The sequence below is a fragment of the Podarcis gaigeae genome (genome assembly GCF_964106915.1).
Source record: "Podarcis gaigeae genome assembly, chromosome: 8".
NCBI lineage: Eukaryota > Metazoa > Chordata > Lepidosauria > Squamata > Lacertidae > Podarcis > Podarcis gaigeae.
This window is the reverse complement of record NC_139684.1, coordinates 1,223,676-1,247,887: the sequence shown is the minus strand read 5'-3', so window position 1 is coordinate 1,247,887 and position 24,212 is coordinate 1,223,676. Positions and strand designations below refer to the sequence as shown.

At 45.6% G+C, this 24,212-nt stretch overlaps 3 protein-coding genes across 6 annotated transcripts in view; 2 read left to right on the top strand and 1 right to left on the bottom strand.

Annotated features, from left to right (window-relative positions):
• The window catches only part of GPAT4 (glycerol-3-phosphate acyltransferase 4), a 28,553-nt gene extending 8,845 nt beyond the window's left edge, over positions 1-19,708 (bottom strand). The window contains exons 1-2 of one of the 4 annotated variants that reach the window (XM_083753309.1): positions 19,521-19,708; positions 2,916-3,684 (exon numbers count right to left, since the gene is read on the bottom strand). In XM_083753309.1, coding sequence (XP_083609435.1) covers positions 2,916-3,080 — 165 coding nt within the window. In that variant the 5' untranslated portion in view covers positions 3,081-3,684; positions 19,521-19,708. The other 3 variants (XM_083753312.1, XM_083753310.1, XM_083753311.1) reach the window with 3 other exon arrangements.
• NKX6-3 (NK6 homeobox 3) overlaps positions 1-24,212 on the top strand; it is a 641,500-nt gene that overhangs the window by 38,543 nt on the left and 578,745 nt on the right. The window lies entirely within an intron of this gene.
• Positions 1-24,212, top strand: part of LOC310851981 (putative CENPB DNA-binding domain-containing protein 1) — a gene marked incomplete at its 3' end in the record, with an annotated part of 98,974 nt that overhangs the window by 57,938 nt on the left and 16,824 nt on the right. The gene's annotated exons all lie outside the window — the stretch shown is intronic.

The window sequence follows — 24,212 nt, the reverse complement described above, 5'->3', positions numbered from 1 at the left end:
CGACTTATAGGAGAATGAACAGGACACAAGGCTGCTTTGCCTAGTGGGGTTTGTTGAGTTCCCAGCTCCGACAAGGGCAGACCTGGCCCCTCATAATAAACAAAGGCCTGTCTCACAGGCAGACAGGATGCTTTCACTGGTTGCTGGTTTAATCTGGTTGTGGATGCCTTTCTCTGGCTGCAGTGCCTGGTTTGTATTGCCTGTTTTACTGATGGCAATTGAAATGCTAGTGTTGCTTACTGATGCTTGTAATCTTTCTTTCTTTTTGGTAGCCTGCTTCAGATGCTGTCTTATCAGAAAAATACAGCCCATGAAACGCTTAAAATAAATAAATATATCCGAATCAAATTCTGGGAAGGATGGGACTGGAAAAACAATCTGTGGACCTAGATCATAACAATAGCAGCCTGTGGAGGCTTCCAGCCCACGAAGTGGGAGGCCTGAAAAATAGGAAAGGGCTGGTCCAGTCAAAGCTTTTCCAAAGCACTGTATTGGCCCGAAAATAAGCCGCACCTGAATATAAGCCGCAGCTTTTAAATTGGAGTGGGGGGGGGGGATACCTGAATATGTCGTTCCCTTCCTTGCTGCTCCTGGCTGCATACTGGGTGTGTGTGTGCTCGTGTGTGCTGCATTGTCAGCAGCCTTTCCCCTTCCTTGCTCTCTCCCTTCCCGGTCTTGGGGGAGGGGATGGGGGACTACGCGCAGGGCAGGTGCCACTGTTTGCCCCACACTCCTGGCTGCATACCGTAAGGTCGCGAATATAAGCCGCACTTTTAACTTTTCACGGTTAGAATTTGGGGGGAAGTGCAGCTTTATTCAGGTCAATATGGTATTTGTTGAAATAAAAAAGCAAATCCTTGGAAGTTCAGGAAAGGGAAAACCATACCTGCACACACATCCTTCCTCCAGCTGACTTCCAAGTTACATGAGGAACAGCAAAAAGCCAGCTTAACCCAGTCAGGGCCAGAGCTCTGCTTGTTGCCTAATGCCCTTGCCAGCTTTTGCCTACTTGACCTCTGGAAGTGACATGAAACGGGAAGTGCCGCCCTGCCCTCCCCTGCCCTGCCCTGCCACTGATCCTGCCCACTCACCACCCCCTGCCCATACCTGCAAACGCAGCCACATGCGCTGTGGGCACCGCCAATTTCAAACAAGATTGGGCTGGTTTTTGGTGAGATCTTGTTCAAAATGGCTGCAGTCTTGCCTGAAATTGGCGTTGTTGGTGGCAGTGCTTCATCATCACTGACGGAGGCAGTGGGGCACCCCCGGGAGTGCCGCCTGAGGGGTTCTGCCACCTGAGGCAGTGGCCTCACCCTGCCCAATTGCTGGGCCAGTTCTGGGTTCACGCAACCTAGCCAGGCAAAGTTCTCCCTGCCCTGCCACCTCCAGTGCTCCTAATTTTCTGCCCCAACCAGCCACAGAACAAGACACAACCCTGGGCAGCTTTTCAAGTGATTGCCTGAAGCCAGCCTCATTTCCCCCTTATGCCCAGGTAAGCCTCTCCCCTCCAAGGCACAATATACCCACAACTGGACTCCTGGTTGCCTTCTGTTCCTCCACCCTGCTGCACTGGTACACAACTAAGGACTAAAATATTCAGGGCACTAAACTTGCACCACAGGCCCACACTCCTCCTCGATCAACAGGCTTTTTCTCCACCCAAGTCCAGTCGGAGGAAGCACACAACCATCTCTCAGGCTGAGAACACTGCAGCATTTCTTGGTAGGGTTCTGAAATGAGGATTCTAAAACTGGTTAAGATATGCTTCTCAGAGTTCAGAAGAGTCTGCCCAAAGCTTCCTCACTGAAATGAAGAGAAAGCTGCAATAATGACCCACATGCACTGAGCCCACAATTAAGCAGGGTTAAGCAATTCAGAACAGGGTATGCAATTGGACACGCAACTCTCTTTGAACCCCTCACTTCTAAACATATGTTTAAAAAGACATTTAAGAACATCTGTTGTGTGCGCCTGTTATCAACTCGGGTGAAATTGAGCTCAAATGGTGATGATGTGGTCTACTGCAGAACACTTTGATTTGAAATCACTTTAGAAATAGTAAATGTAATGCTGAAACAAGCTGACAGAAGGGCTGGAGAGAGACAAGAAGAGAAGGAGAGAGGAGGGTGCGCTGGAACCCTCAGCATGTTTCCTAGATGGAGTTAAGGGTATGCCTGTGCCAGCCCAGCACTTAAGAGTCTGGCAGAATTAATGATCAGAAAGAGAACTGGAGCACAAAGGCCCATGGTGTGCATTTAGGTTCCAGGAGATGTGGACCTCAGGGAAACAAAAAAAATTATGCAGAGCAGAGGCACTTTCATTGACTGCTCTTCTCTCAATTGCTAAACTCAACATGATATATGATTTGCTTACGCAAGCACAGTTGCTCACACAGCTGCCCATCACGAGCAGACTGGGGTGGGGGGGGTCTGCCTCCCAAACCAATCACAGCCCATATAGAAAGTGATCTGGACGGTGTCAGAGGGGAGCTTGTGCCCACTCCTCCTTAGGGAGACCCTTTTGTGCAAGGTGGTCCACAAAGCCCACTCTTAAAACTCTAGAAAAACTGACGGCTGTGCTAACGGGCTCTTTGACCCTGCCCTCTGATCTGGAAACTCTCTCCCCTTGCCAATGCATGGGGAAACTTTGTAGTTACTTATTTAGTAGCACTTTGCACCTGCTCAGGGTCATCTTCGTTGACTCCAACGTCATACGTTCCAGGGCTAAGTCTTGGCATTGACAACAGCTGCTAGTGCCAGCCCTAGAGCAAATAAAGCCTTGCCTGAATGTTGATTGCAAAGCCTTCTGCTGTCAAAAAGCTCTGAGTCACCCTGACTGCTGACACATCCCATCCAGTGGAGGGTATTAATTCTTGGTGCCTTCCACTCACAGCAACATCAGGAATTTTGACTCACCTGGAATATCTGCAGCAGGGTTCTCATGTAAAGGCGGCGGATGCCAAAGGAAACTCCAAAAATGGCTGGCACAATGATGAAAACCAAGAGCAGAGTGAAGAGTACGGTCAGGGAAATGCCCAGCAGGTTAACCACCAAGCTATCAAAGGGCAGTAGTAGAAACATGACGAGCAGGAGGCAAGGTGAGTGTCCTGTGGGATCCTGAGGCAGGCAGAGAGAGGATGCCTGGGCAGTCAGCCAGTTCTCGTGTCAACCAGTGGCAACTTTGTGTGTGCAGAAGGTCCCTGGCATTTCACAGGTGCCATTTCAAAGTTCACACCCTTCCTCCAACAGTTGTGGGGTGGTGAGGAACCCCCATGATCCAGTCTGGAAACAGGCAACCGAGCAAAGAGAAATGGCAAAGGCTTAAGAGTACGAAGGTCACACCAGGAGTGCCACAGCGAAGTGCACCAAGGGCAAGGAGAGATGTGCTCGGGAGCAGCTCCCAGGAAGCTGCGAGGATGAAGCCCCTCTGAGCTGTCAAGGGCATGAAACGTCTCTTTGCCAGGCTGAGGTGAGCTCCTTTTCTTGCCCAGCATTAGGAGGAAAGCCTGGTGGGCTACAGAGCTAGAGCTCTTGCCACTGAGACACAAGGGCCAGCTCTGAATCTCTCATGTAGTCTGTGGCAAGTGTCATTCCAAGGGTGTCTGGGATCAAGTCACAACTGGCAGGTGCTTCCTCTTCTTTGGAAGATGCTCTGTGAGACTGCAGAATTCACAGGTCTCAAACACTAGGGGAGGAAAGAGAAAGGGTCAGGCACACCATGCCACTGAAATATCAGAACAGGAGAGGGGAACGTAAGATAAGGGGAACGTAAGATAAGGGAGTTAACCAGTTCCAGGACAGCAGCGAAGGGGAAGCTCGAGTACCTTTCGCTAAAATGACAGCAAGGAGAAAACCTGGGAAGGATCAACTCATCCTGCCAGTCAGATCTGTGTATTGTTGACAAAGTCCACTAAAGTTACTACAGTGGTACTTCTGGTTGCAAATGGGATCCATTCCAGAGGCCTGTTCGCAACATGAAAAGAGTGCAACCCGCAGCGGCGCGTCTGCGCACATGCGGGTTGTGATCCGCTGCTTCTGCACATGTGTGTAACGTCATTTTGCGCTTCTGTGCATGCGCGAGCGGCGAAACCCAGAAGTAACCTTTCTAGTACTTCCGTGTCGCTGCGGGACGGACGCTGAAAGAACATAACATGAAGTGGACATAACATGAGGTATGATTGTAGTGCACAAACATTGCTCCCAGTTTGTCTGATTTGTGGTCATAAAAGGAAATGAATAAGACCTAGCTATTGGACAACTTCCCTGCCTAGTTGGCTACAGGTGATTCTGACTGGCGGGGGTAACCAAGCAAGAAGCGATTTACAAGCCTAGCACATTAACATGCAACTATTTTCAAAATGAAAGCAGTAACCTGTGAAGAGGGACAGAATGTGTTCTGAAATGGAACATGTTCTACTTCTTTATTTTCCCATGGGTGTGTGTGTTTGTGTGTGTGAGTGAGAGAGAGAGAGAATATTTCCTTTTTCTAAAATTGAACTGTTTCACAAAATAAATAAGTAACTTAATGAATGGAGACAACATTTATTTAAAAAAGACTGCTGTAGCACACAGGATGCATCTGACAAAATGGGTGTGAGTCCATGAAAGCTTATCCCATAATACAACTGTTAGCTTTTAAGGCACCACAAGATTCTTTCCTGAAAATATTTATTTATTTATTTATTTATTTATTTATTTATTTATTTATTTGTCAATTAATGACACACACAGAGATGCTCTAAATACAGGAGTCCAAAGTGTCTAAAATTGTAAAACATATCTATAAAAGCAATAAAACAATACTATATCATTTGTAACACTAGAGAGGTCAGCCATGAGCCTTTTCCAAAGAGCCAGGTTTTAATTAGCTGGCAAAATGAAAATAATAATAATAATAATAATAATAATAATAATAATAATAATAATATAAAATAAAAAAAATACCCTGCCCTCCCCAGCCAAGACCGGGCTCAGGGCGGCTAACAAAAAATAATAAAAACAAGTTGATTAAAATACAATTTAAATGTTTAAAATACAACATTAAAACAATTAGGGAGCAATCTCTTCATAGGAGGAGAAAGGAAAAAGAAAGAGGGGGAGGGAATCAAACTGATTCTGAGCCAAAGGCCAAGTGGAACAACTCTGTCTTACAGGCCCTGCGGAAAGAAATCAGATCCCACAGGGCCCTGGTCTCAAGAGACAGAGCATTCCACCACAGGAGCCAGTGTTGAAAAGGCCTTGGCTCTGGTTGAAGCTAATCTAACTTCCTTAGGGCCCGGGACCTCTAGGGTGTTGCTATATATGGACCTTAAGGTCCTCCGTGGGGCATACCAGGAGAGGTGGTCCCATAGGTACGAGGGTCCTAGACTGTGAAGGGATTTAAAGGTCAAAACCAGCACCTTAAATCTGACCCTGTACTCCACCGGGAGCCAGTGCAGCTGGAAAAGTCCCATGGCAGAGACCCCGTGAGGAGTCTCGCTGCAGCATTCTGCACCAGCTGGAGTTTCAGGGGACAGCTTCAAGGGCAGCCCCGCGTAGAGCGAATTACAATAGTCAAGCCTGGAGGTGACCATCGCATGGATCACTGTGGCCAGGTCAGGGCGGGAAAGGTAAGGGACCAACTGCTTGATGCAGCGAAGGTGGAAAAATGTCGCCTTGGCTGCTGTTGTAATCTGCGCCTCCATGGAAAGGGAGGCGTCAAGGGTTACACCCAACCTCTTAACAGAAGGCAATGGCACTAATTGGGTCCCCGCAAGAGAAGGGAGTTGGTCCCTCATCCCCATACCATCCCGACCCAGCCAGAGGACCTCTGTCTTTGAAGGATTTAGTTTCAATTGGCTCCCACGAAACCATCCAGCCACAGCTTCCAAACATCTGGTCAGTGTGTCAGGGATCGAGTTGGTATGGCCATCCATCAACAGATAGAGCTGAGTGTCATCAGCATATTGGTGACAACCCAGCCCAAAGCCCTGGATAATCTGGGCAAGGGGGCGCATAAAGATGTTAAAAAACATTGGGGAGAGGACTGAGCCCTGCGGCACTCCACACACCAAGGGGTGGCGCGATGACATCTCCCTCCTTCCCATATAGCATGGGAAGCCCCATGGACTTCCTTGGAAAGGGCTTTCCAAAGCATTGGTACCATAACGCAAAAGGATCTGCTTCCCAAACTCACCCCCTGCCTGTACTTCAGTGGTGGCAGATGAGCAGAACTTCAGGAGCTTGATCCTTGTCAGGGCAGATGAGCCAATGTCCCTTAAGGTACCTGAGTCCTCAGTCATTTAAGTGGAGTCCTAGCACTTGAACTGGGCCAACAATGTCACAAATTGATCATTTTCAAAGCTGTAATCAAGATTTTTCAGGTTACTGTCCTTCGGGTTAGGATGCAATTAGGAAGGCACAGAGCTGCCTCTTGGAATCAGGCAGCCACCTTCGCTGTCTTCCTTTTGGAGCCTGCTGAAGTCATTCGTATTTAGACAAGCCTCCCAGGTGTCTAGAAAGCTTGTATGAGTTTTAATTTGTTTAGTCTATTTTACTGTGGCTTTAATTTTCTGTTTGTCTTAAATTATGGTGTAATTATTTTAGTGATAATTTTATTGTTTTATCTTTCTGTAAACCACTTTGGAGTTTTTTCTACAATCAAACAGTAAAATTTATGAAATAAATGAATAAATACAGAGGCAGGCAGATAGACAAATACCACATGCATACATATATATAAACAAAACATGCTAAATCAGATGCTAGCTGAATTAGGGTATCATAAAATTTCCAAGTCAGACTCTTCCAGAATGCCTGGAATGTATTGTAATGGAAGTAGCATGCATCTGAAAGGCTTGGCCATTCTGAATCTAAGGGAGCACTTGATTGTGTTATACTGCTGAACCAAAGAGGTAGCAGGGGTCAGCAAACTTTTTCAGCAGGGGGCCAGTCCACTGTCCCTCAGACCTTGTGGGGTGCTGGCCTATATTTTTTGGGGGGGAATGAACGAATTCCTATGCCCCACAAATAACCCTTTAAATAAAAGGACACATGTAAAAACACACTGATTGCAATTTAGAAGGCGATGGGGTCAGATCCGGCCCCTGGGCCTCAGTTTGCCTACCCATGAGGAAGATGGACCTGCTTGAATGGGAGACCACTGGGAGACCCAGGAAAGCCTCTTTAACCTCTCTGAAAAAGCAGAGTGTAACAAACACTAATTAAAAACACTATTACTCTAGCCCAGGCATCTGCCCATCAGCACTTGCAACATCAACTAAGCCTAGAGGCATGATGGAGATGCTACAACTCACTCTCTCTCTATGTGAATTACTGTATTTTAATATTTTGCTTGAAGCCGCCCAGAGTGGCTGGGAAAACCCATCCAGATGGGCAGGGTATAAATAAATAAATAAAGTGGTGCCTCTAGTTATGAACTTAATTCGTTCTGGAGGTCCGTTCTTAACCTGAAACTGTCCTTAACTAGAGGCATGCTTTCGCTAATGGGACCTCTTGCTGCCGCTGGCACACCATTTCCGTTCTCATCCTGGGGCAAAGTTCTCAACTCGAGGTAACTCTTGCAGGTTAGTGGAGTTTGTAACCTGAAGCGTTTGTAACTTGAGGTACCACTGTATATCAAACCCCTGACCAACTCTCCCATTTGCCCAGGATCCCACCCTGGCGGAAGCTAAGGACACAGAAGACCCCTGTCTCAGTCAGTTTGAACTGACTGAGTAGCTACTTACACCGAATCCAAAGCCCTGCCAAGGCCACAGACTCTCTTTCCAAAATTTGGAAACAGTCAAACAGTACTTTGCTGCTGACTCAGAATTTTACTCACAGAAGCTGAATAGAAGTCACAGAGGGAGGTGGTGAAGAACCGGAGCTTTAGCCCAGGAGACTGTTTATTAAGCAACATCCAAGGGGTGGTTGCTTTTTTCTGGTGGGGGCGGAGAAACAGAAACAAGAGAGAAACTCACCACTGGCTGCCCTCAACTGGAACAGTGTACGATCTTGCATCACCAATGGAATGGAACAGCAGTCAAGAGCATGTACACCCAGCTGGGGTGTGTAATCTTTGCAAAATGTTCCAAGAGATTCCATGGTTCACGCTGGGAATGACGAAATGGCTTCCTCCATGTGGGAAGCAACATATCAGAGTCAAGAGAAATCACTGCCTGAGGGCATCAGCCTGATTCTAAGTAATTGGCAGTGGTATAAAGCCATTTGTATGTTTCCCAAACTGACTGACTAGAAATGTGCACCTGATACAAATAAGCAGGAAAGCTGACTCAAAATTATTTTGACTGAAATATGTTAATCACAACATCATCAGAACGTTGTGGTCCCCAAGACAGAAAGAATCAAGAGTGGGTAAACTTTCAGAGACATCAAGTTTCACTAGCAGATTTTCTTTTTTTAAAAAAAAATAATAATTATTAACCGGCCAATCAAATCAAATCAAATCAAATCACATCACATAAATTCTGAATTACAAAGCCGAATTTTAAATTTTGTTGAGGGAACCCATATTTCAAGATCCGAAGGGGGATTCTGATCATCTTCTTGCCACTGCGTTAATGTCCAAATCAGTCCAAATAAACTTCATAATTCTATCCAGTCTTATCTTGCTGTTTCCACATCACATCTTGTTCATATATTTTCTCTTTTTTCTTTATGATCTCTTCTGATAGTCTCCTTAAGCCGATAAACACCAATAATAATCCTGTGTGAATTTTTCCGTTCTTCCAATCCTCAAATCGAGATGGTTTCCATATATCCTCGCATTCATAGATAACAGCGCTCTTTCCATCATTAATTACAGAACTGTCATTCTTAAGTCCCACTGAGGAGTTTCACCCACAATATAAAAACAGCTCTATTTCTCTATTTCTCCTCTCAGACTTAAGTCCTCTGACAGAACTTCCCAATATGGCGACGAAATTTTTAACTGCGTCATTCCAAAGCCCTTATACATTCCACGCTCTTCTTAAAACATGCTTTGGTTCGAAAGTTTATCTCTACACAGCCTTAAATCCACAGCTTAAGTCCTTAAAACGACATTTCTGACTTGTAAGGGAGGGGATTCTTGTTTAATCACATAAGGGAACGAAAGGAAAGTTTTCCCCCCTCCCCCATCAGTCCCTTTGCCATATTTTCTCATGATTTATACTTGTTCCTCCGACTCGTCTTGTTTTATCAGAGATCTCTTCTGTTAGCAGTCTTTACTCCCCCTTCTTCCTTGAAATATGTGCATTTGCTTCATCCAAATTGTTTCTTTTGAAGTTCTTGCAGCTAGTGGCACGGATCAGAGATGGCGTCCAGGAGTGCCAAAATCCCACAGGAGGGCATTGTGCCTAGTGCCCCCATCCCCACAAATTTGGGGGTGGTATAGGGCAGGCAAGGGCAGCCCCCCACCACAATCCTGGGGGGGGGGGTAGGGAGGCTATTTACTCCCATCACAGGCTCCAATTTACCTCGTGTGGGTCGGAGAGATGTTATTGTCAGCCATCTTCTGATGCGCCCCCAGTGGTCCCCCGCTGCATAGCAGATTTTCAAGAACAGAACTCTTTTTTTAAAATGATATTTATTACTTTTAAAAGTTACAAAAAAGGAGAAGGAAAAAAAGAAGACAAAAAAAGAGAAGAGAAAGAAAAACAAAAACAATACAGTACAATATATAAACAATACAAAACACAACCTAAACACATTAAACTAAACCTAAATAAAGCAAAACAAAAACAATTTAAAAACATCCCTCCTTTTCCATACTCAAGCCTTCATTCCCTTGTTTCCTCAACCTCCTCTCACCTCCCTTTTTGTATCCCACTTCTACTAATTGTTTCAGCAAATCCTTTCCATCTTTCTCTATTTTCTATCATATTATAAATAACATATTTTTTACCCTTATTTCCCATTAAAACTAAAGCACTAATATATACCTAACTTCTTATAACATTTCTGCTAAATCCATGAAATATCATTCCACCATTTTTCTAGCAGTCATTACTTTTACAATATTTCTAAATATAAACTTTAAATTTTCCAGTCTTCTTCCACCATCTCCTCTCCCTGGTTTCGGATTCTGCCAGTCCTTTCCGTCCGTTCCATATAGTCCATCAACCTGGAGATCTTATGTCCGAGGCTCTTAACTCTTTTCCGAGTCCCTTCTGCAGATCTTCTTCATGTTCTTTAATGCTAAGGAGTGAATCTCGGGAAAACTCCAACCTAACAGTACTTTTATTCCTTCTGGGCAGTTCAGCCAAATTTCCATAGTTAAAGCTAAGGTCCATAAAGTGTTTCAGGACGTATTTCAGGATTCCTCCAGATCCAAAGGCCCCCAAAACTTCAATCTCCTCCAAACCCAAGCCCATGTCCCAAAAGTCAATTGATCCCTGGATAGAGGGATCTTTCCAACTTTCCTTCTTCAGTCCAAGCCGGGATCCAATCCTCAAAGTCTGACTTTTGCTAGATTCAATCATAAAAGGCCTCAATTTATAGTCCTCATTTTGCTTCTGTAAGACTAAGGATCCCGCTTGTACTACTTTAGGTTTCACCACAACAGCTTTCTCCTTTTCCTCCACCATTTGTCCTGCCAAGGTGTATTCCTGTGCCGAGTCCTGAATTATTTCTGTATTGGTGCTCGCTTTTTGACTCAAATTAGTCACTTTCTGTTCCAAGTTATCAATTTTAAAAATAGTGTCATCTGTCTTTTTATGAAGCTGTTCCAACGAGTAGCTTATCTTGCATAATACAGTCACAATGGCTTCTCCTGTCAACATTTTGAATGGTCCAAGGTCAATCTCTGGTTCTCAGAATCTTTATCTTGTAGCTGGAGATCTCCCTGTTACACTCCTGTAACAGTTTCACATGCTCCCTCTAGAGGGAAACAGTTTCCACTTGTATCAATCCTTTCAAGCACAACTCAAGCAATAAAAATAGTTTCAATTTTCAGTTACTTTTTCCTCCTTTTTAAACGCAGGACAATGGAAACAGTATCTTATTCTTATTTTAGCTAGCTGTCAAATCCGTTCTGTCAATGAACTTTGCCCAAACGTCATCTGGCAGCCCGTTTCCAGGTTCAGAGCAGTGGTAATTTGATTTTTCACTCTCTCCTGCAGGCTCACTAGGTCCAAAATTTCCCCCCTCTTCTCCTGCTTCCAAGGGGTTTTTTGTTTTTTTAACCGATGAGAATTTAATCCTTTGTCAAAAGCTTTCAGAGACTTTAGCTTGTAACGTTTTTGCTTCAGTCTGTTTACAAAAGCGGAAGGCGGACTTCCTGTTTAGAACCTTCCCGCTTCGGTGCCAAATTAAAGTATTTAGAGATCCAATTTTCCGTTCTACTCACGGGTAGTTGTTTAAAATCCAACTGTCCACAGGAAAAAGTCAGCGCTCTCCGGCAGCAGCAATGTGGCTTCACTCCGTGAAAGAAGCAGTCGATTCAAAGCACTGCGCCACTCACCCCATGTCGCTCTGGATCCCCAAAACAGGGTTTCCCCGCGAGTAAGGGAGGCGCAAAGGGTGCCAGCCGAATCCCAAGTTCACAGGCTTCTCCCGCCTGTGATTTCTATGGGTCTCCGCCTTCGCCGTGGCGGTCAGACCCTGCTTTTCACGGACCAAGTGCCTCCCAATCGAAGGAGCTCCGCCATTGCTGGAGGCGCCAACCCGGAAGTCAAGAACAGAACTCTTCAGCAGGCAGGTCTCAGCAGCATTCTGTGCAATTCAAAAACTCTGCCATATACAAAGCAGGGGAAGGAAGCAAAGCAAGAGCAGACAAGAGCAGAATGTGACAATGATTAAACTCAGACATATTCACTTCCATCACAATTTTGGCTTGCAGAGCTGGAAACATTTTCTCACTGGTAATTGTAGACTTAAACAGCAATGCTTCCTGTTGTTGTTTTACATCACTATCTGAAATATGCACTGGTATCAGAATAGGTTCTGTTTCAAGCAATCTTCCTTCCAGATTGCATTGCTCAGGGCTCAATAAAATAATTCCATTTATCATCAAATAACCACAAATACATATCATTGTTGTACTACACAACTGTGGCAGATAAGAGATAGCCTACAAAGTTCTCCCCATCATGCTCATTAAGGGAAGCAAGGGAAGTGGTCAATGAAATTGAAACCTCAACGGATCACATTAGCGGTTCCTAATGAGTGAGGCAGCAGTGATATTATATCAACATGCTCACTTTTGTGACAATTAACCTATGGAGTTCAGTACCGTCAAATGGGACAACATGCACTGGCTTTAAAAGAGAATGGTTTATTATTCATTTATTTTAGGTATCTAACATTTTCACAGAGTGGTTTACATGAACATTTTCCCACAATAAGAACCAGCAACTATTTAAATAATAAAACAGAAAAGACAACTGTTTCTTTTGGAGAAGCTGCTGCAACTTCTTCTTGGCTTCCCTGAGAGCAAGATGCTTGAAGAGCCTCTGTGATGGCAGGTGTGGGATGGCTACCACTGGACTGCTCCCAAGCTCTTATTTGCTTATTATGCTCAAAGGGATTAGATTAGCCTCCAGAGAGTAAGCAATGATAACCAAATAGAAGGGATAATAAATAACAAGATGAAAGATGAAAAAATTAATTCCAGTGGCACCTTTAAAGATCAACTAAATATAAGCTTTTAAGGTATGAACTTTCGTGTGTAAACAGAAGGGGGACCTCTGGCCCTGCAGATGCTGCTGAACTACAACTCCCATCATCCCTGGCCATTGCCCATACTTGCCGGGGCTAATGGGAATTGTAGTTTAACAACAACTGGAGTGCCAGGCCATACAAACAGGAAAAGGGCATCAGGTGTCTGTCCTGCTTGTGAGCATTCAGAACATCTGTCAGACCACAGTTGTAAACAGATTGGTAGACCAGGGGCACCATAGATCTGATCTAGCAAGACAATTCATATATACAACAAACTGCCCATCATTCGGAGCAAGAGACATTCAAACAGGAAAACCATTCCCTTATTTTAAGTTTTCCCATCTGTCCATAAGCTTTTTTTCTAATAGGTCCCTTAAGAACACTGTATAACATTTAGATAGTGCTTTTGCGATGCTCCCCATGGACATGCTAATGCTCTATTGGCAGGGGAACCAGAAGCAGAACCTCAGGAGCCAGAGGGAAATGAAGGACACCTATAGGAGAATATGGTCCTTCAAGTAAAGGTAAAGGGACCCCTGACCGTTTAGGTCCAGTCGGGGACGGCTCTGGGGTTGCAGCACTCATCTCGCTTTACTGGCTGAGATAGAGATTCCGGGTCACGTGGCCAGCATGACTAAGCCGCTTCTGGTGAACCAGAGCAGTGCACGGAAACGTTGTTTACCTTCCTGCCAGAGTGGTGACCATTCATCTACTTGCACTGCATGCTTTCGAACTGCTAGGTTGGCAGGAGCAGGGTCTGAGCAATGGGATCTCACCCCGTTGCGGGGATTCGAACCGCCAACCTTCTGATCGGCAAACCCTAGGCTCTGTGGTTTAACCCACACCACCACCCGTGTCCTAGTCCTTCAAGTACCCAGGTCCAAATTAAAAGGGAGGACTCAATGGCACTATTGCCCGGGGGGGGGGGGGGTGGCATACTTGCTTTCTGCCCCTAGTGACCAAGCAATTAAGAATCAAGCTTGTTCTTTCTGCACAGGCCCATCCTGGATCTTGGTTAAGCTCTGGTGCAAGGCAGCATAGAGAACTGACTTAAAATATACATATTTTATGTGTCAAAAATCTGCATGGGTTTTTCTTTAGAAAAAAATACCCCTGCAAGAGCTGCCAAGAAAGGAATTGAAAATATGTGAGGTATTTCACTGATAAACTAGATGGATAAGGCAGCACCTAAAATTTCACCCCCCCCCCAACAGCTCTGGGCAGCACTAAGCAGGATGAGCTCCCAAAAAATCTTATATGGCACATATCAACACCTCCTTCACTGCTTATCTGTTCCATTTGGACTCCATATGCCTTTTGTCTTCCTTTTAAAAATAAAATAAATAAAATCCATGTATTACTGTCAAAAACCAAGGTGTTAAGCTGGGAAGCTCCCTCTTTCCTCTCTTCCAGCATGATGGTGAGGGCTTGTCCAGAAAACTCCAGAATGAGAAAACTAAGGAGCTATCCTTATGCTATAATCCTTACCCCACTTACCTGGGAGTAAGCCCAATAAGTTCAATAGGACTTACTTCTGAACAGATATGGCAAGGATTGCAGTCTTTAGTTTTCTAACTCTGGGGTTTTGTGGACAAGCCACCAGTCAGATGCAGCAGAATAGACTTCAGCAGAACTATAACCATGAGTGCCAACTTGCCCCTGGGGCTGCAGGTGGCATGCAGCGTGCATGGCCCTGGCACTAACATTTGTGGGTGCCTGGCCCTTTCATGGGGAATTTTGTGGGTGCTCAGGCACGCAGGGGCCCAGGGAGTTGGCACCTATGACTATCAGAACATTATCTTCTAAAAAGACCACCTTCATGGCCGCCTCAATTGAATTCCTTAAAATTTTGGAGTTTATGAGGAGAGGCAGATATGCTTTGGGGAAACTCCATACAGTGGTACCTCAGGTTAAGTACTTAATTTGTCCCGGAGGTCTGTTCTTAACCTGAAATTGTTCTTAACCTGAAGCACCACTTTAGCTAATGGGGCCTCCCGCCGCTGCTGCGTGATTTCTGTTCTCATCCTGAAACAGAGTTCTTAACCCGAGGTACTATTTCTGGGTTAGTGGAGTCTGTAACCTGAAGCGTATGTAACCTGAAGCATATGTAACCCAAGGTACCACTGTATTCTGGGCTAAACTTCAGTGGGATTCAGGGAACCTGATGAACAGCACAGTCCTATGCAGAGGTCCCACAAAGCTCAGGGGATTTATTTCCTTGTAGAGTTTAGGACTGCAGCCTTAAAAAATTTCTTTCACCTCTAGCATTCCTTGCAAACCAGTTTTGGACATCTGCACCTGCCATTTCCCATGTTGCTTTCTGTGGGCTCTTAATGTTCAGCTACTGTAATGACCTAACTTTAACCAAAGGAAGTCCTTGTTTGAGTAGCTGTCTGAATTATTACATTGCAAAGTCTAGTTTTTATTCTTCTGGTAAAAGCAAAGTCAGATCCTCCTTGTTTCTGTGACCTCCAAGGTACTATCCTGGTATGCAGTCACATTAAATCAAGTAAAAGCCAACTTTCGTTAATATAAACAAACCACAAACAGTAACCAAGACTTGTTCTTGGCTGACCTCTCATGGTTTGCTTAGAGGACAACAAACATCAGGGATATTATGGCAAGGCAGACTATGGCCTGTTCCCCAGCAGCACGGCAGCAGGGGAGGAGCAGAGCAAGAACTTTTCAGCAGAGGCACAAAGCACATGGTTCACTTGCATCAATTCAGTTTACTCTTAGCTATGGCTTCAAGTGATATATGAACTGGGTCAGTATGTGAGGCAGGATGCTGGATAGGTCTTTGGGTCTGATCCAGCAAGGCCCATCTTATGTTCCTGTTTAGAGGAGTCAACTGACTGGTTTGGGACCAAGGGTCAATTTAAGCAAGAGGCTTCCCGACTATCTACTTTAACAGAGACCTTTCCAGCCTAACTGGTTTGCTAATGGACACTCATACATCTGCCATGGAACTTGCATGTATTGCAGGATGTCTGGAGTGCCCTACTTCATGCAGGTGGCTGCCTGAGCCTTGCCAAGAGGCCATGTGAACTGCCAGGGGGCCTATCCATGCACTGCAACTGCCCAAAGCAGCAGATTGGTAGGAATGGAAAGCTATCTTCCAGGGAAGCTTTTTGCTGGTGATAGGACTTCCCTGTGTTTTAATCATGGGCTATTTCTGGACTTTGTCTCACATTGTATCTGTGTTTTGCCATGGGACTGTGGCCAGACCTTCCATTTTGGATTGTTGCTGTAAGTGGATGTGCGGCTGCTAGGTTTGGTTTCATCCTGACAGTAAGAGCTGTTCAACAGTGGAATTTGCTGCCAAGGAGTGTGGTGGAGTCTCCTTCTTTGGAGGTCTTTAAGCAGAGGCTTGACAACCATATGTCAGGAGTGCTCTGATGGTGTTTCCTGCTTGGCAGGGGGTTGGACTCGATGGCCCTTGTGGTCTCTTCCAACTCTATGATTCTATGAAGCAGGAGAGCAACCAATTGCACTGAAATCCTAAGGACACTTATTGGGGAATACTGAACACAGTGGAATGCTACTTCCATATAATTATTCATAGGTTTTAGCTGTCAAGTTACTTGTCTGACTCGATATTCCTTTAGGAAAAGCTTACCAAGCCCCCAATGGTCTTCTACCATGACTTACAGACATGTACTTCAGCCTTTCAGGGAAGAGAGGGTTGTTGTTGGTTTTTTTTAAAAAAAATGCTCTCAACTATGGATTGAAATCTAGGGCCACTGGGATACTATAACCCCTGCCTCCTTGGAAGAACATATTATTATTAATTGTTATAATGCAGGGCGTTGTTTAAGATTGGCCCAAGACCTGAAGATGTTGAGAATTTCATAGGGTGGTGTGTCCATTTGCACACATGCAAATGGAGTATCTTCAATAAATCTCCAAACATCATCCTCATTCCCACAGTTTGTAGGTAAAGAACATCTACCATGGTGCACATGCAAATGCAAGTGCACAAATCATTAAAAAATGTGGATTCCCTGACCATGCTTGCTACCTAGGCCTCATGCAACTTAAAAATGTATCATCATTTTCCTGCAGTCAACAAGTTCCTGGCATTTACTTTAACACATTTTTTACATAAGCACACCTATATAATGAGGCTGTTACCTGATTAAACAGTTGTTCAGAAAAAGTATGATTGTTTTATCCAGTTTTTACATGATGCACACATGTCACAGCAGGCATCACCTTAGAAGAAGCATTATCTGCTAAGTGTGAGAGAATCCTCCTTGCTGCTAGTAGATTTTGGAAATGCTTGTTTCTTTAAAAGCACCACAACCAACCTGCTCCCCAGTGACCTGCAGGCATCTCACACTCTCACAATCCACTTAAGCCACTGTGAAGCCATAGCTCAGCAACAGAGCATCTGCCTTGAAAGCAGAAGGTCCTGGGTTCAATCCCTGGCCTCTCAGGGTAGGGCTGGAAGAGACTCGTGTCTGAAATCCTGGAGAGCTGCTGTCAGTCAGTGAATATTGTCCGAGAATACTGAGCTAGATGGACCAATGGTCGACCCACTGATTTTACTGAGAGGAAAGTATGAGCTACTATTGTCCTTAAAATAAGCCACACTGAACTCAGTGGAGCTTCCTTCTGAGTTGATATGCACAAAATTGTGTTGTAGAGCCACATTCAAACACACACTTCCCTGGGAGTAAGTTCATTAAAAATGGTGAGAATTACTTATCAGTAAACAACATATTCATTCCTTAGAAAGACTTGTGTCCTGCCTTTCTGGTCCAAACTTTGAACTGCTAGAAATGGCTAACAAAATATATTTTAAAATGCAACTCTAAAATATAAAAGCTGTCTACAATTAGGGTGCAAATATTTTCCACACTAATTAAGTAGACTCTGAAGCACTTAACTCTGATTGTGGTGTACCTGTAATTATTTGTGAATATTGTAACAAGTACAGCCTGCAACAAAAAGGTGTAACAACAGTGGTGTTTTCCAGTTCCTTGTTTGAGTCAGACATCCCCTATATAATAATAATAATAATAATAATAATAATAATAATAATAATAATTTATTATTTATACCCCACCCATCTGGCTGAGTTTCCCTAGCCACTCTGGGTGGCTTCCAATCAATAATACAGAATTAAATATTAAAAATAAAAAATATATTTTAAAAACTGTTCTCAGTTCCACTCTTCTCCTCGCCTAATTTTCTATTTCCCCCTTCAACTGTCAATCAACATTCCACACCCATTGCATATGCTCAGTCCTCACTGGCTTGTTTTGGGAATTCATCCCCTATTCCTCAGTATTTCCCCCATTATTATCAGTAGTAGTAGTAGAAGTAGTAGTAGTAGTAGTAGTATTTCTGCAAATCTTGGCCTTTCACCCAAGCCTGCCAATAACGGCATCGCAAATAAGGACTCACAGCCTGAATGCAAAAAAGATAGGGAATTACTCTAATACATATTCTAATGTATAATACAAGCCAACACACACAAGTATACAAGCACTCGGTTCAGCACCTGAGATCCTCCTGCCAGCTGAGTTTCCATGGGTGGATGCAAGGAACAAGGCCTTTATGGCACTGACGCTCTGGATTGTCCTCACTAGAGCAACTCGCATGTCTCTGCCACATGGACAGCTGATATAATACTGATACACACACACACACACACACACACACACATATATACATACACACACACACACACACTATGCAAAGCCGACGCATGGCTAGCCTTGGGAGAATTTGAAAGACTGCTGCTCAATCCTACACACCTAGCAGTAAGTCCTACTGAACTCAAGGAGATTTACATCTGAGTACACACGTATAATGTATAAAAATAGGATAATTATTCAAGCAGTGAATAGAAAGCATATTATGAAGCATAATAAGAACAATTACAAAACATTTTAAGCAATCCTTTATTATACTCCAGCCTGCATTTGGGTGCTTTTAACTGAAGTTTTATCTGCTGAGGCTATCTTATTTTAATAATTTGGGAACTGAACATTGCTCATTGTTAACATGGTTCGATTATATGCTGTGTTTTAAGTGTGCTGTAATTCACCTTGCAAGTGGCTTTCAACCCTGAAAACGGGCTAGAAATCCATTAATTAATTAGAATTTTTTTTCCCCTTTAACAAACTAGCACCACCCCCGTACATGGTACTAAATCACCTACATGCACATTGTATTTCAAACACAGGGTGACTGACATCAATCATCATGCAAGTCAAGAGCATTGGGCATCAGTTCTGGGAGGGTGTGGAAGGGAAGAGGGAAGGGGCAAGCTGGTGGGCAGTAATTAATAATGTAGTAATTATGATTAACAGCAAGAGAAACTAATGATTAATGTCATAGGCAGTGGTTTGATTCGATTCCTGTTAATAACCACAGCAGACCAGAGCTATGTTGGCTCATAAGGGGAAACTGTCCCGCAGCCACAGCTGGGCAGCACCAAGGCTCCCGCTTCCCAGGAAGGCAGGCGCAGGAGACGGGATGCTGTGGCTTCCTGCAAGGCGTCGAGGGGCCAAGCGCTGCCCTGGAGGCCCCCAGCCCCAGGCAGAGGCTGCCCCTGCGGGGAGACAGGCGCCACGAACAGATCGGAGGTGCGGGGGTTGGAGCCGGGTTCAAATCCCGCCCGCTGACCTACCTCGCAGGGCTGTTTTGAGAGACACGCCCGCCTTCAGCAGAGGAAGAGCGGTGTACACGTGTCAACGTCACGCAAGCCTGGCGCCGTCACGTGTGAACGGCCGCCCCGCTCTTCTCCACGCGCTCGCCCAGCCGCCCCGTCCCAGGGCCAGGCCCGACGGAGGCGGCCGGGGAGGGAGCCGTTGGGGGGTCCTCCAGGGAGGGGGCGTGGTCTGGCGGAATGGGCGGGGCACTCACCTGCCTTGGCTCGCTCGCGCTCTGCCCCTCCCCCAACTGGTCCGGCTGAGGTGAAGGAGGCGCCGCCGCCGCCGGGAGCCAGGAATCGCGAGCTGGTGCGCCTGCGCGCACAAACCGCCGCCGCTAATACGTCACAGCGTCACCAGCCGGGGAGACTCGCCGGCGCCGGTCGCTCCGCCCACCAGGGGCGCCCTCGAGCTCCGCCTTTTCGCGAGGCAGCCAATCGGCATCAGCTTTTCCAGAAGTGCCGCGAGCGTCCAATGAGAACGGCGCTAGGGTTGAGGGACAACTGACGGAGAAGGGGCGTCCTATTGTGCGCGCGCAGCGCGTCGAATAGTGTTCCTAAGCCAACCCCCCTCCGGAGGACACGTCGTTCTCCCGCCGCGACGCAAAAAGGTGGGCGGGGCGGAGAGACGCAGCGCGAGGTTTGCGCAGGCCCGGCTGTGGTTGGAGCGCGACTCCGCTCGGCCCTGGGGGGGGGGTCAGGGATGGGGGGAGTTGTAGAGGCGGAGGGGACCCTGAGGGTCATCTAGTCCAACCCCCTCACGACTCCGAGATGAAGAGTCTCCTGCTCTCTACCTGCTCGCTAAGCTGGGAAGCCAAGTTTGAGAAACATTGGACGTGTTTGCCCATTAAGGAGGACGCTGCACTCTTAACGTGCTCAGAGGTGCTGTTGCTCCTTCCCGTAGGGAGCCTCGAAATTAACGCCGAAGCCTTCCAAGTCAAGTGACATCACTGCCTCTGGCAAAAGCTGCATGACATCCCAGAGTCCTTGGGATACTTTCCTCCCAGAACTTGCAACAACTCTGACCATGGGTGATACTGCCTGCGGCTGAGGGGAGCTGGAGTCCAACAAAATTGGAGAGGACATAGTTTCTCTATCCCTGAGTTAAAGGGATACTACATATCAAGGAAACCAAAATGCTTGTTTACAAAGCTATTGTACTACCAACATTACTGTACGCTTGCGAAACATGGACCACTGATAAACGCCATCACCAGCTCCTTGAAAGATTCCATCAACAGGGTCTCTGAAAATTTGATACATCACTTGGAAAGACAAGCGAACTAATACCAGTGTACTGGAATTAGCAAAGATCACCAGTGTTGAAGCGATGATTCTTCTACATCCACTTCGCTGGACTGGTCATGTTGTGCGGATGCCTGACGATCGTCTTCCAAAGCAACTACTCTATTCCCAACTTAAAAATGGAAAGTGTAATGCTGGTGGTCAACAAAATATGTTTAAAGACTGTCTCAAGGCAAATCTAAAAAAATGTAGTATAAACACTGACAACTGGGAAACACTGGCCTGCGAGTGCTCCATTTGGAGAACAGGCTTTACCAAAGGTGTCATTGGCACTCAAACTCAGGACACAAGGGAGAAAGGTGCTAAGAGGAAGGCACGCTTAACAAATCCACACCATGATCAATTCCCACCTGGAAACCAATGTCCCCACTGTGGAAGGACGTGTGGATCCAGAATTGGCCTCCACAGTCACTTACGGGCTCATTGTTAAAACCGTGTTTATGGAAGACAATCTTACTCGGCTACGAGTGATCGCCAAAGAAGAAGAAGAAGGAAGAAGACATATCAAGAACAATCTGGGGTGAGGATGAGAGCACTATTAAAGGATTAGAAATGGTGCAAAACCACTTTCTCAAGAGACTGTTTTCCGCACCCAAGGGAACAGCATCCGAACTCTTACACATGGAATGTGGATGGCCAACATTAACTGCAAGAGCTATTTGTACCTGGTTTAATTAGCTGAAAAGACTTGTTATGCGGAATTGGTGAACAGCCGGTAGTGGAAATCTAACACATAACATTATTTGAACTCTTTATTATTTCCCTAGGATAGAGGAGATTATATCTACAGACAAATGCCAACTAAGGGATTGGTGCCACTGGACAGAATCACTACATGATCTGCAAGTGATTAAATTCTCTAAATCATAGAATCATAGAGTTGGAAGAGACCACAAGGGCCGTCGAGTCCAACCCCCTGGCAAGCAGGAAACACTCTGCTCGGTTCCCTCTTCTAAAAACAGTCCATTTTAGAGCCAGTTACCTGTCAAATCTCTGGCCAGCCGCACTTAGATTTGCTTTTACTTAGCTGTATTTTCAAGTTATGCCCTCCACTGTCCTGGACAGATAATATAACAGGGTACCGTACGAAGATAAGACTCTGAATATGTGGGCATCTGCAGGTGGAAGACACCTTGCACTATTTACTATATTACTATTTACTATACCTTGGACCCAGGAGGCAATTTCTCACCTTACAGGAAATTTGTCTCCCCACAACAGAGAAGGTCCTATTGCTTCTTGGTGATGCAAATGCTTCAGTGACTCAACAAGTCACCCTTTTTGCTTTGGAGGCCAGAAAATATCAGAAAGAAGACCCTGGACAATATAGCACTGAACTGTAAGGGAGACGCAGAGATCTAAAGAGAGACCATTATTTGTGGCACGACACTCCTTTTGCTTGTATTTATTTTTTATTCAGATTTGCCATGGCCACTGGCTAGTACAACAACATTTGGACAGAACACATCGAGGACAAAAATGCCTATTGTTTCCCATCCTTGGATGATGTGGCATGTCAGGTGAGGTAGGAAAAGGCCCGTCCATTGGTCTCTCTAGCAACCTCTTAGGGCATGCAAATAGCAACCCAGGCCAGTACCATAAGCAAGGGACTGGTTTGACTGGTTTAGCAGGTTTCCTCTCATGAAATCTAACCCCACATACACAGGATCTCAGGTTTGGAAGGGACCCACAGGTGCAATCCAGACTGACACCCACAAACCTGTAACAATATGCTACTCTGATTAGCAAAACAAGTTGCTGTTGTTTTATTCCAAAAAACTGAAACATTTTCCACACACAAAAATAGACCTTTATTAATCACAGTTGTATGTGTGTGTCTTTCCTTGAGCCAAGCTGATCAGAATGTTTCTGGTATAGAATTTTTGCATGCTTTTCAGGGCATTAGAGTAGAAGAGGATGGGCAGATCTGAGCTACGGCAAACATCCCCCATGCAGGTCCCACTGAAATGAGTGGCAGCTGTGCAAGAGCATGGTCAAGCTTTGATCCAGATCCTGTTCATTTCCATAAGGCTTGCCCTGGGTTGTGATCCACTTGAATTAGTTGGAGGTGTCTGGATTTTCCAGCACCAATATTTGTCTCTGCTCTGGGTGCAAGCAAACCTCGGAGGATCAGGCTGTGACATTTGTGCAGCCTGATCCTATGTATGTTTCGTTGCAAGTCACGCTGAAGTTAACAGGCATTACTTCCATGGGCACCAGACTGCAGCAGGAATGGGGAACCTGTGGCTCTCCCAATGCTGGACTCCAACCCCCATGAGCTCTAGCCAGAGAGACTAATGCTCACAGAATGAGCTGGAGCTGGAGTCCAGCAAACTCAGGAAGGTAGTCACAAGGCCATAGAATTGTAGAGTTGGAAGAACCCTGAGGGTCATCTAGCCCAACCCCAATCCTTGGGCTCCAGTGTCGTTCACACAGGCCCATTACATTTCATCCAGTAAAACCCATGCTTAGCAGATCATCACCATGGAGAAACCACAAGCGTAAGAAAATGGGCCCCTTGGTATAATAGTTTAAGGCAGGGCCCAAGCAGGACACCCCCCCCCCCCCATTCTGTGGCTGTTGTGCATGCCCAGACTTCGGTGGGATGTTTCTGGGAGGCATTTATTTTTTGCCATCTTAGGCTTCTGCTAACCTTAGGTAAAGGTAAAGGGACCCCTGACCATTAGGTCCAGGCATGACCGACTCTGGGGTTGCGGTGCTCATCTCGCTTTATTGGCCAAGGGAGCCGGCATACAGCTTCCGGGTCATGTGGCCAGCATGACTAAGCCGCTTCTGGCGAACCAGAGCAGCGCACGGAAACGCCGTTTACCTTCCCGCCGGAGCAGTACCTATTTATCTACTTGCACTTTGATGTGCTTTCAAACTGCTAGGTTGGCAGGAGCAGGGACCGAGCAACGGGAGCTCACCCCGTCACGGGGATTCAAACTGCCAACCTTCTGATCGGCAAGTCCTAGGCCTTAGGATGGCCCAAATATACCAATACTCCTCTCTTGTTCTTCAGCAGCCTCAATTTGGCTACAATCTTGTCAGCAATAATCACTACATGAGGTCACAAGTCGAGGGAGGCATGATGTCACAGAATCCAAAAGGTAGCCCTGCACATTGGCATCTGTGTGCAGGAAAATGTGCTTTTATTTTTGTATCCAGTGCTGGTCCTACTCAGAGTAGACCCATTGAAGTTAATGGACACTGTTGGACAAATTTGCCCCAGGGATCTTCCCCAGAGGTAGTCAATTGCTCTGTGAGAGGGAGGAGTCTGACACCACGATCAGGCAAAACCACAAGTTGTTTATTCTCGAGACAGCGCTGCACGGACAACTCTCCGCTCATGCTGCAAAGAGGGAGGGCACCATCCTATTTACATCACAAGTACTTTATACCCTAAAGCCTGTCCAAATTTCTCTTCTACAATCTCCTATTGGTTAAGAAATTGAAGTTTACAGACTTCCCGGTCCGCCTATTACCGGTACATATTTTCTCCTTGATATGTACCCCCACTGTTAGATACATCACATGTTCATGTTAATTAGCTATAGCTCCACCAGGGGCGGTTTGACTAATATTCATAGCCCTTTTAATCA